Consider the following 19,236-nt stretch of genomic DNA (forward strand, 5'->3'; position numbering starts at 1 on the left):
AGCAGACGGTGTGTAAGGGGTGTAAGGTAAGCTTTGCCACCCATCCCCTTACTCTCCTGCATAGTCAAGTAAAGGCTGTAACAATCTGCCTCACTGAGTAGTACCTTTCCCGGTGAGTAGTCCCACTGATTTCAGTGGAATGATAGATGAAGTAAGGTGCTACTCCTCGTGAACAAGGATGGCAGAATCCAATCCCCTGTTTATAGGGGAGATAGATAAGATTTAAGTGCAAACACCTGTTCATTGTAAAGAGCAAGGTGAACACCCACAACATAGAAATACAGGGTTAAATACTCAGCTGGTGTAAAAAGGCATAGCGCCATTGACTTCTAAGTCCTTCTTCCCCTCAAATACATAGCATTCAAAAATAGTTTTAGAGAGAGTTGAAAAAAGAAAATTTGCAGAGACAAGCAATTTTAAAAAATAATCTTACAACTTTAAATTGGAACACGGGCTAAGGGATTTAGCTGCAAGACTCCATCTGGGTTTCCAAAGAGTCAAGTGGTTAAATCCTGATGTAACACTTTGGAAATGCAGGGGTGGGAAACTGCCCAAGTCAAGAAATTCACATTTAAGGCTGAAACATCATCCAGTTCTACTTTATAAATCACACAATTATTTCTTTACATAACTCCCACTAATGCTGGTTGGTGTTAGCTGAAGAAATCCTCCACAGACAAAGAGGACAATCTATCCCATAATATGATGTGTAAAATAGCCCAATGCCTGGAGACTCCAGAAGAGCTAGGCACAATAGGGGTGAGTTAAGGATAAAGGTTCCTGCCTGAACTCTCTCATTTCCTGTCTTTGGCTCGTCTATGCCAGCTCCTTAATGCTATGTTAATATCATTTTTGTGTGTGTGATTGAATTACCCACAGCTCTTCATGCCAGCATTAGTGGATTTCTCTGCAATGAGAGAATGCATTTTACTGCACATATTGTTTAGTGTTAAGTGTACCAGCTGCAGGCCTTCTGATAGCAGCACTAGAGGGCTACCTCATTATGAGGTGAAGAGCACTTTACTGCTGGCACGGAGCCCAATCCCGCAAGCCCTCTGCACACCAAGCTCTCACTGAAATCCTCAAGAGGAAGACGTGCACTTGTTTGTCACTAACAGCAAATTAGAGTCGCTAGGCGTCCGGTTTTCGACTGGAACGCCCAGTCGAAAAGGGACCCTGGCGGCTCTGTCAGCACCATTAAAAAGTCCAGTCAGTGGTACAGTAGGCCTAAGGCAGTCTCCCTGCCTGGCTCTGCATAGCTCCCAGAAGCGGCCGGCATGTCCCTGCGGCCCCTAGGCACAGGGGCAATCGGGGAAGCTCTGCACACTTCCCCCGCCTTGAGTGTCCCTGAACCTAGGAGCCAGGCCAGACATGCCGGCCACTTCCGGGAGCCACGCGGAGCCAGGCAGGGAGCCTGCCTTAGCCCCCATGTGCTGCCGAGCTGGTGCCACCTCAGGCAAGTACCTCCAGGCTGGAACCCGCACTCCCAACACCCTCCCGAACTCCAACCCCCAGCCCCAGGGTGGAACCCCCTCCCACACTCTAACTCCCTCCCAGAGCCCGCACCCCAATCGCCTGTCACAGCCCTAAGCCCCCTCCCGCAACCAAACTCCCTCCCAGAGCCCACACCCCACATCTCCTCCCACACCCCAACCCCTGCCCCATCCCCAAGCCCCCTCCCCTCCTGGATCCCGCACCTCCTCCCGCACCCTAACCACCGACCCCAGCTCCTTCTGCACCCTCCTGGAGCCCACAGCCCGCACCACCTCCTGAACCCCAACCCCCTTCCCCAGCCCTAAGCCCCCTCCTGCACCCCAAAGCCCTCATCCCTTACCCCACCCCCCCAGCCAGAGCCCTCACCTTCTCACGCACCCCAATCCCCTGCCCCAGCCCAGTGAAAGTGAGTGAGGGTGGGGGAGAGCAAGCAACAGAGGGAGAGGGGATGGAGTGAGTGGGGGCGGCATCTCAGGGAAGGGGCGGAGCAGGCAGCAGGGCGAGGGTGTTCAGTTGTGTGAAATTAGAAAGTTGGCAACTCTAGAGCAAATGCTGAGTACTGGTTGTCCAATGTGCTGACAAGAGGAGCTCCTTTTATAGATGACAGTCCCTGTATACTATGGTACAAACATAACTTTGCAATCTGCAATGGTAGAAACTCTGATATTTTGGGCTCCATGTGAGATGGAGGGCTGCTAAGTTTTCAGTTGAGTGGATGCCACACACACAGGCCACAACTACTACACTCTTTAGACATCTCTTTAAGAAGTGCTGACAGTTGTATTCCAGATTTTAAAATGCTAAATGGTTCTGAATGTCTAACAATTCTAGTACAGTAGCTGAAATATCATTTAAGATGACACTTCTAGGGATACCTTTATAATTTGCTAACCAGCAGCTACCACATGAATTATTAAAACTTACTGAGGTGCAGAAACACTTCTACAGAAAAAAACCTGGAGATAAAAATGAAGACAAAATAAAAATAAGGAAAAGTAATGGAAGAAAAGAATGGCAGGAAAAAAGGGGGGAAGGAAGATTAGTCAATGTAGGATTGTTCCACATACATAGTCTCAGTGTGCCAGAGCTATACTCAGGGCTGCTCTAAATTGTGCTGGCAAATAATGGCTCCCAAGGAATGGCTACACTGATCAGGACCCCCAGAACACACATGGTGTTCTGGTTCCACCCCTTCCCTACCCTGACATATTTACCTCCTTGATGTGAAACAACTGTAGGGCTGGCTGGAATCTTCAGCTGGTGCCTTAATGGCAAATGCGGGAGCAGCACAAAGGGGACTTACAAAAGGCTGGAGAGCTGGTCTCATAATTAAGAGGAAACTCTTTTTCTTTAAATCAAAGTATGACAACAGATCAAGCAACTGCCCGTAGTTATCAAATACTAAGTATTCAGGTCCATGTTACATAGTGCCAGGCTTTCCCCTCTTCCCCCACTCCTTATCGGTGATAGTGAGAAATCTTGTGATTAAATACAATAAAGTATTTGTTTCAATGCTGATATTTAATAGCTGTACCATTATAGCCTTCCACTACTAAGAATTGCAATCAGAGTCTTAAAAGGATTCTTAGTACATTATTATATTAGGAAGTGAGAAGAATCACTGGTTGCATTGCTTTTTTTAAAAAAAACACACACTGTTATTTCAATTTAGAAGGAGTTGTTAATGTTTTCATAAGCGCCTCAATAGATGTATCCTGACTGAATTCTTCAGCTCACTGTGTTAGTTGTATGACAAGGCATGTGATATATATTCATTCATTTGCTATGCAGTGGAGAATGCATTTAGCAAACTGCATATTGAAATGTGTGTGCTAAGCTACTGTACAGTAATTTAAAAAAATTCACATCCATAGTCCATCTAATTGACAATCCTAAACTCAATGCTCATTTCAATATAGCAAACAAGAGGGACACATTAGAGATGATCTAGAGAGCAGGCTAGTGTGTGGGTTTTAGTTTTACCAAACTAAAACTGGGATGGTTCAGATACAGAGTCTATTTGTAAAAAAAAAATTAAGCTTTTAGGTTCTGTCCATGTACAGAAAATGGGTGAACTAGGATGCTTTTTTTCTAGTCAGAGAGGCTTTCACTGTACTAAACCAGGAATGGATACAGACCTGGTTTACAATCCAAAGTAATCAAAACTTCAAAGCTAGTGAAAAAAGGTTCTGGTTTTGATCCATCTCTAATACCCATATACAATGATTTTTTTAGAGACTACCTCCTACATGAGTAAATTCCAGTGAGAAACAGGCTAGATATCTGTTAAATATACTTTTACACATTGCAGTTATATTATTTTAAGGGTACGCAAATCCGGCATGATTAACCCACAGGTATATGATAATAAATTATTATTAAACATAAAAAGGAAATATTTTCTAACCTCAAATAATAATAATAATAAATAATTGTTAAAAAACCAACACACCACATCTGATCATTCCAAGATGTCACCTTATTTCTTCTACTTGCCTGGTCCCAGTTATAAAACACCTAGAATATTTATGTTCTTCTTCACTTAGTGAATTAATCAAAATAATTGAAGTTTCACAAGTATCTTATAATCCCTGGAGTATATGGTGTCTCTGACTATGCTGTGGAATAGAAAATTTGTCTAATTTTTATATGACCATCATTCTGTAAGGAACGTAAATGTTACACTTATAATCTGTCAAAACGATATGCTGATAAGGCTCTGATCCTGCAATGATTTCAGCATGAGCAGACTCCTGGGCATGCATGAAGCTCCATGGAAATCAATAGAGTCCACTGTGGGTGTACTGGCATGAAGCTCATTCTAAAATCTACGTGTGCTCCATATTACCATTATAGTATTTATTTGTAGGAGCACCGACTCTGAGCTAAGCACTTTCCCAACACTTAAGGAGGATGGTCCCTGCTCCATGAAGATCATATGGCAATGGGACATGCAGAGTATGCACTTGCAGTAGAATAAAACTTTTCAAATCCCAGACATGTTGACATAATTTTAACATGAAACTTCAGTAAGTCATTCCATTTTGCTTGTCTCTGTTTCAGAACAAGGACAGAAGCAAATCTTCTGTGCTGTGAGAACTTCTCTCTCCAATGAGCAGCTTTTGAATAACATTTTAGTCTTTTGGGTTTTTAATACATGTCTAACAGAAGTGCTTGTTACACGTAACATTCTGGGAAGTTACCAAATACTTGCAACGAAGGACTTTCCACGTTACATAGTGCAGAGCTCGTCAATGCCTGTTTGAAGTGGTACGGGAAAATCTAGCAGCCAAATACAATGACGTCTTTGTTTTATTGCTGATAATATTCAACAGTTTTGCCGTTATAGTCAGTCTGCCATTTCCCCTTGTACAGAAGTTCCAGGCATGCTGTTAGATTCTTGCCATTTAGCTTAAAGTGGTGCCCAGGTTGTTTGGCTTTCCTGACTTCTGGTTATAAATATTATTGTTAGCTCACAGCATAGCATAAGGATAACATATTTCTGAAAATGACTGAACATTATTTCAGGTTTCAGAGTAACAGCCGTATTAGTCTGTATTCGCAAAAAGAAAAGGAGTACTTGTGGCACCTTAGAGACTAACCAATTTATTTGAGCGTAAGCTGAGCTGTAGCTCACGAAAGCTTATGCTCAAATAAATTGGTTAGTCTCTAAGGTGCCACAAGTACTCCTTTCCTTTGAACATTCTTTGCATCTTATCTGCAAAGAGTGAGATTATGGAAAAATTTCTGCTACACAAATGCCATCAACATCAAAGGGGTCTCCATTCTCCCCTTAGTGCCCTGCATGTAACTCCCATTAATGTTAATTAGTGAAAATTAACTGGAGCTAGGCACAGGCATCAAGGGTAGATTAGTCTCTTTAGGAAGTTAGAGAGCGACACTACAGTTCAATTAAATAATCTCCTGCTTCTTTCTCTGATCATTTTTGTATTGTAACTGCGATTGCGGCACCGGCAGGCATAATCTCTAATCTAGCCAGCCAATGTAACAGCAGCAGTGTACATTTGGCAATGTGGGCTTCAGTGCTGAGTAGCTACCTTAATTCAAACCTGCTGGGGAGTCTGGGTATGTACTCAGGTAGTTAGCCATACCATCATATCTACACTACTATTGTTATCCATGCTAGCTAGGTAAAATCTAGCATTGGTAAGGCGACGTGCACTACAATCACACCTTTGCATGCAGTGTACACATACACTTAAAAGCAAATAACAAATGTGACAGCTACGGCAACATCTCTGGAAAATCTTACTGAATACAATTTAAGCATCATTTGAGTACATTTATTAAATGCAAAATTTATGTATTATGGTGGGATCATCTGTAACTTCTTTAGGGAGGAGACATGGCCAATGTGAACCTTGAGAAGTCTAATGAGCTTCAAAGGACTATTTTTAACAATGTGACAGACAAGAAGGGAACTCTGAGGGCAAACAAAGTTAAGTGGTTTTCCCAGGAAATATCTGGGAAGAGGTAAAAGCAAATTCCCACCTACTGACCCAACCTTCTGAAGTTATGCCCCGAGGCAAGAACCATTGTCTTTTGATTACCTGTTAGGTGAGGGCAAGCTTAAGGGCTCACTCTGTATAAAAGAGACTGAACGACACATGACTGTTCTTGTTTGGAGCAAAAGGTGTTATGAACTTGTGGACAACAGAAAAACCACAGTACGGAATTTGAAGGACTGATCACCTACCAGAGCTCGTTGGAGTTGTGGTGATTTCTGGTAAACTTATTAATGTGGTATGTTCTTTTATTGCTTTTAATAGGTTTTCTCTGTAATGCTTTTACCTTAAGAATAAATGTGCTTATTTAGAAAGGGCTGTGTAGTATAACTGTGGGCATTTATGCTTCTTATAGCCTCAGGAGAGAAAGCCAAGCGCAGGTGCTCACACTTTAGGCTGTCTGGTTTGGTGGGAATAACACAATTTATGTAGGGAACTGTGCAGCCTGGAAAAACCCTGGTCAGGAGATGCGGGTGTCCGTCCAACAGAGGTAGAGGTTGGGGAGCCGGAAGAAGGGAGAAGTAGAGCGGGTGCCCTTGCTGGAACATAGAGGGAAAATACAGGTGCGACTGCCCCGAACGGTGACAACAAGTTTAAATCTGGGGGAGTTGTGTGAACCAAACACACTGCAAATGTTACTCTGGCAGCCTTCACGCATTCACAGCTCCTACTGATTCCAGGGGGAATACTGCTTTGTAAAGACGTTTGGGGACTATAGGATTTGGCCCATCTTAATGAAACAGATGTAGTTAGGAATACGTCTAACCAAAACACAAGTTGTGTACAGCTCTAAAATGAGATCTTAAGTATATACTATACGCAGCAAAACCTAAAGCTTTTAAATGTCTTCAGGAATACTTTCTGGGACTCTGGCATTCAGATGATTGAGGAGACAGCTCATCGGACTTTATTATAATTTATTATTTGTTTTGCAATAGCACCTAGGAGTCCCAGTCATGGACCAAGACCCCATTGTGCTAGGTTCTGTACAGTCTTAAAACCTTCACACTCTGAACACAGAGTTCATATTTTAAGGTACCCAATTCCCTAATTCAGTTTTAAAACCAAGTTAAAGTGTAATGGATGCAGCTGAGAGTATAGGAGCCACAAAGTCTTCTCTGGTTCTCCTATGCTGGGAATGGCTATGGTCCCTTCATCCTGCTCCACAGACTAACAGCTTGATTTTTTTTTTATTATTTATTTGTATGAGCCTTTTATTATTTATTTGTATGGGAGAGTAAGACAAATCAGACCTTACTTTGTTGAGAGTAAGACAAATCAAGGCTTGCCAGGTCTCAGGATTTTATAATGATCTGTGTGATTTTTAGGGTTCTTTTTCTTAAAAGCCCCAGCTCCTGCAGTCAGGTGATTACATGAGACACTCAGCTTTTACTTTTTAAAAAAGTGGGTTTCTTGCCCTGAAAGTTGTGGAGAAGAGCTTCAAAATGTGACCCCCTAAAGACTCAAAACACAGAAGGCAAATAAAAAGAACCCAACGTTTATTCTTTTTTAAAACCTCATCATTTTTAAGCCAGTCTAATGATTTCTGAAGATGTGGGGTTGGCAGTACTCCCAGTCAATGAAATGAGATTTTCACTTAAAGGCCCCCATTCAGGAAGGACACCTGCGAGCATATGAACAGTCCCACTGACTTGCTCAGTTTGGGCCTGTATGCTGGTGAGCAGATTCACCAGTTAGGGAGGAAAACTGAAGTCCCAACTACAAGTTACTTTAAGTCCCTGTCCCGAGGAATCACTTTATAATCAACAAGGCCCCAAACAGAGAGCAAATAAACTCCAAATACTGAGTACTAACCACCCAAGGCTTTTCCATTAGCTGGGAAGAGAGAGGACACACCCATCCCTCTGATAGTCCTTTCTATCTGCTATGGACAGTCACCTTTCCCCTTTCAAAGTACTTCCCTAGCCAACCAAGAATGGCAAATAAAAAGAACATTATGTGTATGGTGTTAAAACAGGCCATTGCATTACCTTATTTTGTGTAAATCTCCTTCACTCACTCCTCCTGCCAACTTACCCTGACTCCTCCGATTTCAAACACAAGGGCCAATTCTGAAGTCCTTACATTAAGTAATACTTCCATAAGTACTACTCAGAGTAAGTTATGACTGCAGAATCAGGCCCACGGTTTGTAAATTCCTTGGGACCAGGACCCAGACTTTAGCTTTCTATAAAGCTTTATGCAGCTGTATGAACAAACATTATATAAGACAAAAAAAGGGCTATAAGGTTATGTATTGTAGTATGACCAAATAATTATGCTGATGGAATTCAATGGGCTTTGCATCAGACCTCATGTGAAGTCATTGGATTTCTTAACACCGATTTCACTGGGCTTTGAATCAGGCCAATACTCATTAAAATAAACTGCAGTTGCTTATACAACTGGCAAGGGGTTTCCACACAGAGAAAGAAGACAGGCAGGGATTGTGGAAACAAAGTAACGGTAGGTGTTGGAACCATAGCTATGAATTTCTTAAGTTTTAAAACTGTTAAATTCCACTAAATCTCTTGTAAACAGTAATATAGTCTCAATAGTGGCTGAATCTCAATCTAATATTTGGTCTGAGAATTCTGTTACATTGTATATTTATAGTTTTGGTTAAGTAAATAATTCTTAATAATGTAGAGTCTTCTCCCAAGCCAAGGTAAGTTCTGAAATAATCATATATTTCCCTAAGTTCACCTGCAAACAAATGTAATTTCCACCCTGGTTTGAACAGAGTATGCATGTACATGAACACACATACCAATATGGCCCACACTTAGCCTTCCTTTGTTGTCTTTTTTGTTAGTTTAAACAACAAAAACAAAGTTTAAGTGAAAATTATAATAATTTTGATTTCACAGTGCCTAAAAATTCTAGGTGTTTCATAAAAAAATAAACTAAGGATATTTAGTATATATCAGTAACATACTTCTATACCTATGGGTCTCCCCACAATAAAATAAGGCTAATCATAATAAACCCTCCAGATCAAATCGCTGCATTATCAGCCCATCCACCCACCTCCTTCCTGCAAGCCTGAGTGGGGAAAAACGTGAGCTTTGCAGCATGTCCATCAGGTCAGCAAATCAGGGCTGTGATGGAGCAAGATGAGACTTTAGTCAGCGGTGTCTCACGTTCAGTGAAAACAACAAGGAGCTCTTGTGGCACCTTAGAGACTAACAAATTTATTTGGGCATCAGCTTTCGTGGGCTAGAACCCACTTCATCAGATGCATGGAGTGGAAAATACAGGAGCAGGTCTAAATACATGAAAAGATGGGAGTTGCCTTCCCAAGTGTGAGGTCAGTCTAACAAGACAATTCAATTGACAGCAGGATACCAAGGGAGGGAAAATAACTTTTGAAGCAGTAATGAGAGTGGCCCATTTCAGACAGTTGACAAGAAGGTGTGAGTAACAGTAGGGGGAAATTAGGTTTAGGTTTTGTAATGACCCAACCACTCCCAGTGCCAACTCTGTCCACATATCTATTCAAGGGACACCATCATAGGACCTAACCAGATCAGCCACACCATCAGGGGCTTGTTCACCTGCACATCTACCAATGGTATATATGCTATCATGTGCCAGCAATGCCCCCGTACTATGTACATTGGCTAAACTGGACAGTCTCTATGCAAAAGAATAAATGGACACAAATCTGACATCAGGAATCAGAACATTCAAAAACCAGTAGGAGAACACTTCAGTCTCCCTGGTCACTCAATAACAGACCTAAAACTGGCAATTCTTCAACAAAAAAACTTCAAAAACAGACTCCAACATGAAACTGCAGAACTGGAATTAATTTGCAAACTGGACACCATCAGATTAGGCCTGAATAAAGACTGGGAGTGGTTGGGTCATTACAAAACCTAAACCTAATTTCCCCAATACTAATTTCCCCCTACTGTTACTCACACCTTCTTGTCAACTGTCTGAAATGGGCCACTCTCATTACCGCTTCAAAAGTTATTTTTCCTCCCTTGGTATCCTGCTGTTAATTGCATTGTCTGGTTAGACTGACCTCACACTTGGGAAGGTAACTCCCATCTTTTCATGTATTTAGACCTGCTCCTGTATTTTCCACTCCACGCATCCGATGAAGTGGGTTCTAGCCCATGAAAGCTGATGCCCAAATAAATTTGTTAGTCTCTAAGGTGCCACAAGGACTCCTCATTGTTTTTGCTGGTACAGGCTAACACGGCTACCACTCTAAAACCTGTCACATTCAGTGAGTCTCCTATAAAGAGCACATGTCCATCTGTCAGAAGAGTTTGTGAATCACCCACTATGGTTTCTGATAGAGTAATAGGCAAATGCTATTTGTCCTTTGGATGGTTTAGGGCCATAGATGTTTTCAGATTCTTAAACATTTACATTAATGATAAGCAAACATCTTAGTGCCTAATGGACATACCCAGCTGTGCTATTATGGTTGACTGGCAGCTGGGGGAGTGTAGCAATGAAGAATATAATTAAAGAATGGAAACACTATATTCTCAAACAGGTCAGAAGAAGCTCATTGCATTTGTTTATCCTGCTTGTTTCTCGAAGCCTTCTCCCTCACAATAAACAAACAAGTTATTATAGCAGTGCCCTTCACACGTCGACAGACAACTCACAATATTTCTGTTAAGAACTCTCAAGTTTTTCCTCCCACCCCCTGGACTTTCGTTATAGTTCACCTGGGGGGGAAAAAATGTCTGCAACAAACCACGAGAATTCTTCCCTCTCCCCCAAGCCTCCATTAAATTCTGTTCATCCAACTTGAAAGAGAATCAGAAACTCTTACTGACACTCGGTCACACTACAGTGAAATGATGGCTACAATCTCAGTAGGGAATGTTGCAGGTGTTCATTTATTAGCTTAACTACCAGTAAGTTATTTTTGTGCCTTTCTTCCTTACAATGACAACATTCATGTCCCAGACAGAGCACTCTGCAATGCTCTGGGCATTTGTTGACCTAGGGTTTTGGTTTCCCTGACAAAAAGGGGTGGCTAAGGATAGGATTAGTTTATTGCCTATCAGGGGAAATTTTATGGTTTCTCTTTAACCATTTAAGATATTCAGGAACTACAGTAACAGGCAGATACTACAAACAATTTTACTACGTTTTTTTGTTTGTTTGTTTTTAAAAGGGTAACAAAGTAAAGAAAAAATACATACAAAGCCTGCACTTAAACATTACATTCAGCTTACACATTGGAGTACAAAGCTGTGAGTCAACACGGTTTTGAAGTTAAGATGCAGGCATTTGAAAACAAAAGTTCACTAGATTGTACCAATGTGGGCCTTAGATAGAAGTTCAATTTTTTTTTATAATAATATTAGTAACAACCACCACCCAGAGGTTTCATATGACCGGGTAAAAAGCGACTTCTACATCAGTAGGCTGGTTTGCTTTTTTGTTTGTTTAAATAATAATATAGACATTCCTAAAATTAGTTACTGAGCACACAATCACTCTTCAATTTAAAAAACTATCAAGTTCAAATTCTTTTTTTTAATTTTTAATATTTAATTGCAGTCCCTGCCCTAAAGAGCTTGCGTGAGACAGAGGGAGACAGACAGACAGACAGACACAAGAAATGCAAGCTTGCTTAAACTATCCTATCGATGTGCTATTCTGAAGGGACCATTTCTGAGGAAGACAAGTGTAAGCCAGTGATGTTCCCTCACTGTCCTGAACAGAATCTGCATACCTTGTATTTAGTCCAAACTTATGTCAAACATATGGGATTTGACTCTATTGGTAGTTCAAACAACAATGAAAACAAATCACAACCTTCACTTTTGCCCCCCCCCCTACCCATTTGGCTGTTCCTGGGGTTTCTCTGGAGAGACTTCTCTTCCTTAGACCTTAGTTTCCTCTGCTCAAACCGAACAGCTGAAGTATAGTGAATGAGAAACACTGGAAACCCAGAGTCAAGCAGGAATCAATCTACATCTCCCTGAATGGTTTCAGAGTAACAGCCGTGTTAGTCTGTATTCGCAAAAAGAAAAGGAGGACTTGTGGCACCTTAGAGACTAACCAATTTATTTGAGCATAAGCTTTTGTGAGCTACAGCTCACTTCATCTCCCTGAAGAGTTCTAACACCAGGTAATCCAGGGAGAAAGCTCCATCATTCTGAGGTATACTCACTTTTCTCACCTCTTCAGTCAATGGCCTCTATGCTTAAGTATACAAGAGTGCCAGTTGTTGATAATTACAATGGGGGATGCAGATTGCAGGCCTCTGTTCAGATTAGCATTGTATCCATATTACAATACAATTAGCTTTAATATATCTGAGGTTTCTAACGAAACCACTACATTCCACTGTATCTTGCAAAGACCTGCTACTTAACTGGTCAAATGCAGACACTGGGTGAAATGCTGGCTCCACTAAAGCCAATGGGAATTTTGCCACTGGCTTTCACCCACAGTCTAAGCACACCCATTTACACTATGTCTGAATTTGGTCCATTGTCGTTATATCATGAATTCATTTGGAAGATGGGGAACTTTTTTTTCTTATTTTGAATCTTACTGCGGATAGGTTATACCTTGTTTTAACCTTTATTTTAATTAGAACTGGTTGGAACCATTTTTAAAAGTTCAAAAATTTTGACCCAAAAACACGGGGGGAAAACAGCAAAAGTTTTCACTTCTGTTTTCCTTATTTTTTGGCCAACTCTAATTTAATTATTTTCCTCTTGTCTGTCTTTCCTATCACAAAAGTAGAAGGAATAAAATAAGCTAGAAATTTGACTCTCATCCCCTTGAGGCAAATCCATGACACTTCGAATGGGAAGAAGACCCTTTGCCTCAGAGAAAATATGGCTCTGAGAGCCACTGAGAAGAAAAAACACACAATGGCAATTACAGCAAAACAGGAAACTTTCTGCTCTTAGAAAAACATTTAGGTACCAAATTCTGGCTCATCATCCACATAACTCCGCCTGACTGGCTCACAGACTTATCAGTTTTTGGATTTAATTATATTTTTGTTGTTGTTTTAATTCAGTCCTTTGATTTGAGCCTGGATCACACAGTAATCAAACATTGCTGGAGGATAAAGAGATAGCTAATCCAAGCAAGGAAAACAAAGTAGATGGATATAATAAGATTTCTGAACGTACATTACAGGTACAAGGTGGTAAAGTACTAAATCCAACCATATGCTGATCTAGAGTATTAGACCAAACCAGTTTTAAAGCCAAAGACTGAGTAAAATGTAAGTTAAATTGCTTTTAAAGTATGGAGTTAGCATTGAAAAACTGATGGCTAGAGCACGGCAGACAGGGACTGTCTTCACAATGCATGCAAACTTCATAACACTACAGTAATCCCAAGAGAAAGCTATTATATCTAAGAGCACATAACAAAAATGTATAAAATGTTCAACTACAACTTGTTAAAGCTCACAGGATATCACTGTTTTAAAATATATTTGTATCTTAAATATTCACAGTAGGAATACACGTTCTTAGTGTAACACACATTTTCACCTGTAGAAGGTGAAAAATTTTCAAGCAAAACAATTTTTGTAAAAAAAAAAAGTAACCATTTTTCAAAATTGTCCACCCTTTTATGCCCAAAACCAACAACTAATATTTTTCATTTTCCTCTTACCTTTTATCTTTTTTAAGCCCTTTTTTGAGTGGGAAACTAGGAAATGGGAAAATAAAAAGGAGGGATAAAGAAAAAAATGGAGAGAAACGAGGAATAAGGAAAACCTGAAAATATTTGGTTAAAAAATTGTGAACATTTTTGAAAAATGAAAAAACCTGCTTTAAAAACAACAAACAAAAAATTCAAATGTCTAAAACTTTGTGTTTGTGAATTTGTTTTTGTTTGGCTGTTTGTTTTTTGATCAGCTCTATTTTTACCTAGAATTGCAATAGTTTATTGATGTGCCTCATATGTTAGTGATGGCCAAAGTGATTTTATGAATAGTTTTAAGAGAATTTTGGGATTCTTCTGGGTGAAACACACCATTTTGTATAAAAATAAGGTATGATTATATTAGGGAAAGGACTTTATATGTTGTTTGTATAAAACAGTACTTTATACTTTTTTCATGGTACAATCTACAAATATTAAATGTTAATTATGTTTATCTTAATTTTAATAAACATCATGTTTTGTCTGAGTTAAGAGGAACATATATGTAACAATGGGTCGTACAATTATGCGATAAAAATTGGGTACTCCTTAGGAATAAATGCGCATATTAGTATATTAATATTATTTGCATGGATTAGTTATGACTAAATTTCTGAATTATGAATGTGGATTGAGATGGGTTTAAAAGGCTACGTTATAAAAAGTGCAAAGCAAGCTAAAGTCATATTTTCAGAGATTTCTTGCTCAATTTACGTGAAAATCCAAGAGAGATGATGCATAAATGAAGGAAGATTACCTTTACTATTCATTTATTCCTGGCTTATTTTTTTTCAGTCACACCTGTTGCTGTACCAGTTTATAAAGTCCCAAAAGATGTACTCTAACTAAGTGCTTTGTACAGCAAAATAAAGTTTAAAGCAACTTTGCTAAACAGCAGTTACAAGAGATTTTCAGGATCAAAACCATACAAGAACAAAACGTTCCAGTAACATTTTTCATATTTACTTAGTTACTGAGGAGTTCATGATGACTTCTTTTCCTTTTGTTATATCTGAACAGTTTGACAGATCACTGTGACAGGGTTACCCTTAAATTGATAAAAGGTTTGATAGTGTCGGTACATTTGTCAAAAATGTCTGACATCCCTCATAATGGAGTCTGCACTACTAGCATCAATGGCACTCCAGTCTGCTATTTTCTATTCAGCGTGCAGTGCACACCACATAAAAACATAAAATGGAAATGTATAAAAGTCAGGAGGATTATCTAAAGCAGCCACTCATCTTATCAAACACAAAAACTCATGGTTTTTCTGTGGTTTTCGCTAAAATAGAATCTATTTTTATAGCCACACACCAAAATGCAATTAAAAGAATGTTGAGTGTAGTTTAAAGGGTAAGCATCCTACTAGAGTAAAGTTGGAAATGGAAATGTTGTATTATGAGAAATTTACTCAGTTGCAAGCGTTTTCAACTTTCCCTTAGCTACAGCAGAGGAAAAAAAATGTGTTTTAAGAGCTTTCTTCCTCAGACCTGCCAAGCATCTTACAAAGTGTATATCACAGCATTTCTGATCAAATCCAGGAAGTGCAGAGATGCATATCACATTGGACAATATTTACATGTATTTTAATTTAATTTACCACATATCTCAAAGCAGCATTAATTTCTGTTCAAATTCTAGGTCTAGGGTCAGATTGATTCTTACATTAGTAAATCCATTTATCAAGCTCTACCTGATATGCTGATTTGCAATGCAAAGTCTTAAAGGTGCCATCCAACTTTGGAAAAAAAAAAAAAAGACTATAAATACAGCATTGTAGGATTCCACACTTGTTGTCTCTGTTATTACCCTACCAATGTTCTCAATCTACAACAAAAAATATATTTTCCTTATTTCCAGCTCTAACAACTCAATATGGAATCTGAAAGTCAAGCTGGGTTATTTCCTTCTTGTGCATCACCACCAGTAATAAAGATTCAGCAAATCAAATTATACCCTCAGCTATACCTGTATTATCCATTATAATCAACTGATTTGGTTAGGTAACTGCCTTGTGATTTGATTTTAGCAAACAATTCTGTTAATGATGCACCAGGAGGAACAAAATTTAGCTATGTGGCCTCTGCAGTGTTAACAGAAATAAAAATCAGTAAAAACTTATATTTGTCATGACAGTTGGCAGAAATTACTCCAAATATACGCAGGGAGCAGATCTGTTGTAGGGTGACATTTTTACATATCAGTTTTAAGAGGACATTTTGGTAAAAGCCCATATTCACTTGGTAATGTACTTCTTGAACTTCAGACCTGACAATGTGAGACACAGCAATCAAAGGATGTGACAAATGTGGGAACACCTTTGTTTTGTTGTGTGTTCTGCCATGAATCATAATTCTTTGACTGTAAAATCTCTTAGCCCTGGTCTACAATGATGGGGGGGGGCACTGATCTAAGTTACGCAACTTCAGCTACGTGAATAACGTAGCTGAAGTCGACGTACTTAGATCAACTTACCGTGGTGTCTCCGCCGCAGTGAATCGACTGCTGCCACTCCCCCGTCAACTCTGCCTGCGCCTCTCACGGCACTGGAGTACAGGAGTCGACGGGAGAGCGCTCAGGGGTCGATTTATCGTGTCTAGACTAGACACGATAAATCGATCCCTGTTAGATCAATCGCTGCCCACCGATCTGGCGGGTAGTGAAGACATACCCTTATAGTAGATGTTTTCTCATTATGTGAATTAATTAAATCAAAAGAAAAGAAAAAGAAAAAACATGGAAAAACAAATTCAGTCTTATGTAGCCATGTCTCTCCATGAATTGGACGTCAGTAGATTTTGAACCCTATATCTTCAGATCTCCAAGCACAGACATCAGCCATTTGAGTTAAAGGAGTCACTGTTATCCTTTATGTTCACCTTTCACTACCAAGTACATCATGCATCTAAATTCTTGTTCTGAAAATATAAAATCTATATATATAAGCTTAAAATCTGGCTTGGAAATTTGTCCCTATAAATACGATAGTCAAGTGTATTCATTTCAAACTGGAGGACATGAACTATTTTAATGGCACTTACGGCTGGCACAGCTTGATAAGGTCCTGGTCAGTGGTGCCGGGTGGAAGGCCTCGAATGTACAGGTTGGTTTTACTCAACTGTTCCCCACTGCTGTTGTTGCTGCTGTTGTTGCTGCTGTTTGTGCTGGGGCTGGGAGGAGCCATGGGGTGGGGAGCTGGTGCATAGGACTGCTGAAAACAAAAAAAAATCTGTTATTTGAAATTAAGCTCATCACCAGCTTGTGTGTCTTACAGAAGCCGCTAAGAATTCATGGTAGTTCTGTCCCCCACACATACGGCAATTAATTCTGGGCCCGGAATTTATTCCCCCCATCTTTTAGTTAGGGCAATAATAGACAATAAACTTTATTTTTTAAAATCTGAAATAAAAGCAGCTGATAGATTATGCATGCATTTTATCCTACTCACAAGATATGACACCACCATGCTGAATATTTAGGAACAACATTTATCAAATGAAGATGACACACAGCATATGATTTAACTCAAGCTACTCTATGACTAGGGCCCTACCAAATTCCCAGCCATGAAAAATGCATTACAGACCATGAAATCTGGTCTCCCCCATGAAATCTAGTCTTTTTTGTACTTTTACCCTATACTACACAGACATCACAAGGGAGACCAGCGTTTCTCAAACTGGGGGTCCCAACCCAAAAGGGGGTTGTGGGGAGGGTTGCAAGGTTATTGTAGGGAATTCATGGTACTGCCACCCTTACTTCTGTGCTGCCTTCAGAGCTGGGTGGCCAGAGAGCGGTGGCTACTAGGTGGGCACCCAGCTCTGAAAGCAGCACCAGCAGTGCAGAAGTAAGGGTGGCAATATTATGACCCCCCTACAATAACCTTGTGACCCCACCACAACCCCCTTTTGGGTCAGGGCCCCTACAGTTACAACAAGGTGAAATTTCAGAGTTAAATATCTGAAATAATGAAATTTATTATTTTTTAAATCCTGTGACAGTGAAATTGACCAAAATGGACTGTGAATTTGGTAGGACCCTATCTATGACCCACTCAGTGTGGGAGCTGGCTGAGGAAATGTATTGTCTTGAGATTTAAAGTAGGTGTGGGGGCTGATACCAGGAATCTGATGTGTATCCAGCACATGCATAAAAAGGCGTCAGGAGCTATCAGCACTAGGAAAAGAGAGACACAGTTCCCAAAGTATGTGCTGTTATGCTGGGTGTAGAATGGATGGTCTTGACAGTATCAAAAGGTCAGAGACTAGGTGAGCTGGCCTTAAAAACCTATGGATATGCACAAGTCACACAACCTAGCTGAAAAAATGGCACTTATGAATGAAGGCAGGTTTATGAGGCAATGTCCGCAACACATTCCCCTACCCTCCAATAAATACGTACTAGAAAAGGATACATAAAAGCATGTTTTAAAGCATCCCTAAGTACCTCTAACGTAGGGCAACAACTTTCAAATTTAGCTGCCTAACACCTCTGATTGAGCCTCATACTGTATTTATTTCTCATTCTTATTTGCAAAACATTACTCAGCTTTATTTCTTAGAAGGAAAAATATGATCCAGTTTTACAAAAAGCATGACAAGCCTTTTCACAATTAAACAAGGAGCCTAGCTACAAAATTCAGAGCTAGAGCAGAACTTCCCAAAGCTTGAGAGTGTTCAGAGGTGGTGGTTTGGTTTGGCCAATTATAGAAACTGTAGCATTAGCCATGAAGTACCCAGCTAAGTGGTCAACTGGGTGAGAGAAGGAAGACCCAGTCTGTGCAAGCAAAACACTGAATGTCATTAGCAGTCTGGAGACATCAGCAGTGATTAGATGTCAGCTAATGGTGAGTTAATGATGACATACCAATAAGCCTGTGCAGGCAAAATGAAAGCAATTTGGTGTCTGGCTGTGATGACAGTTGTGTGACCATTATCATATGTTTACACTCAAATACTCCAGTTCTGGTTAAGCAAAACATTTAAGCCTAACTTCAAGCACATGTATAGTCCATTTCACTTCACCGGCACTACTCAAAGTGCTTAAAGTTATGCATATGCTAAATCAGTGTCTTCAGTAGCTTGACTTTTTTAAACTGGAAGCTTTAAAACACTTTCGAGCAGCCAACTACCTTTATTTAGAAGAACAAAAAATATGGAAAGTTAAGGCAGGTAGAGATGGTAGATGAAGTTGTGCTCACTGAGAGCAAAAGCTATGAGCCTTTGATGAGAGAGACACATGAGTAACACATTTCCAAAGGTTCCTTCCTCTCCCCCACCACTCTCTCTCCCTCCTCCCAGCCTGTCTCACTTAAAGTAACCCAGGGGGAACACAAAATCAAGTGTTAATATTTATATACATCTCTACTGTCTAGCTTGGCTGTGGTCTGGTTCAGCAGGATTCTCGAGAGAGAAAATAAAGTTTAACAAACAGCATTATGGTACATTGGCTAGGAAGCACATTCAGTCTGATCCATAGCAAAGGGAAAAATGAACAACTCAGCACTTAATTCTTTCCTTCAGAATCTGTGGAGACTTGTTGACAATCATAGGAT

At 40.0% G+C, this 19,236-nt stretch overlaps 1 protein-coding gene across 2 annotated transcripts in view; it reads right to left on the bottom strand.

Moving 5' to 3' along the window:
• RBMS3 (RNA binding motif single stranded interacting protein 3) overlaps nt 1-19,236 on the bottom strand; it is a gene marked incomplete at its 3' end in the record, with an annotated part of 551,834 nt that overhangs the window by 412,835 nt on the left and 119,763 nt on the right. For both annotated transcript variants that reach the window (XM_084619481.1, XM_084619480.1), the window contains exon 3: nt 16,724-16,893. In XM_084619481.1, the coding sequence (XP_084475607.1) occupies nt 16,724-16,893 (170 nt within the window). The remainder of the gene's footprint in view (nt 1-16,723; nt 16,894-19,236) is intronic.

The sequence above is a fragment of the Lepidochelys olivacea genome (genome assembly GCF_965140295.1).
Source record: "Lepidochelys olivacea isolate rLepOli2 genome assembly, chromosome: 2".
Taxonomy (NCBI): domain Eukaryota; kingdom Metazoa; phylum Chordata; order Testudines; family Cheloniidae; genus Lepidochelys; species Lepidochelys olivacea.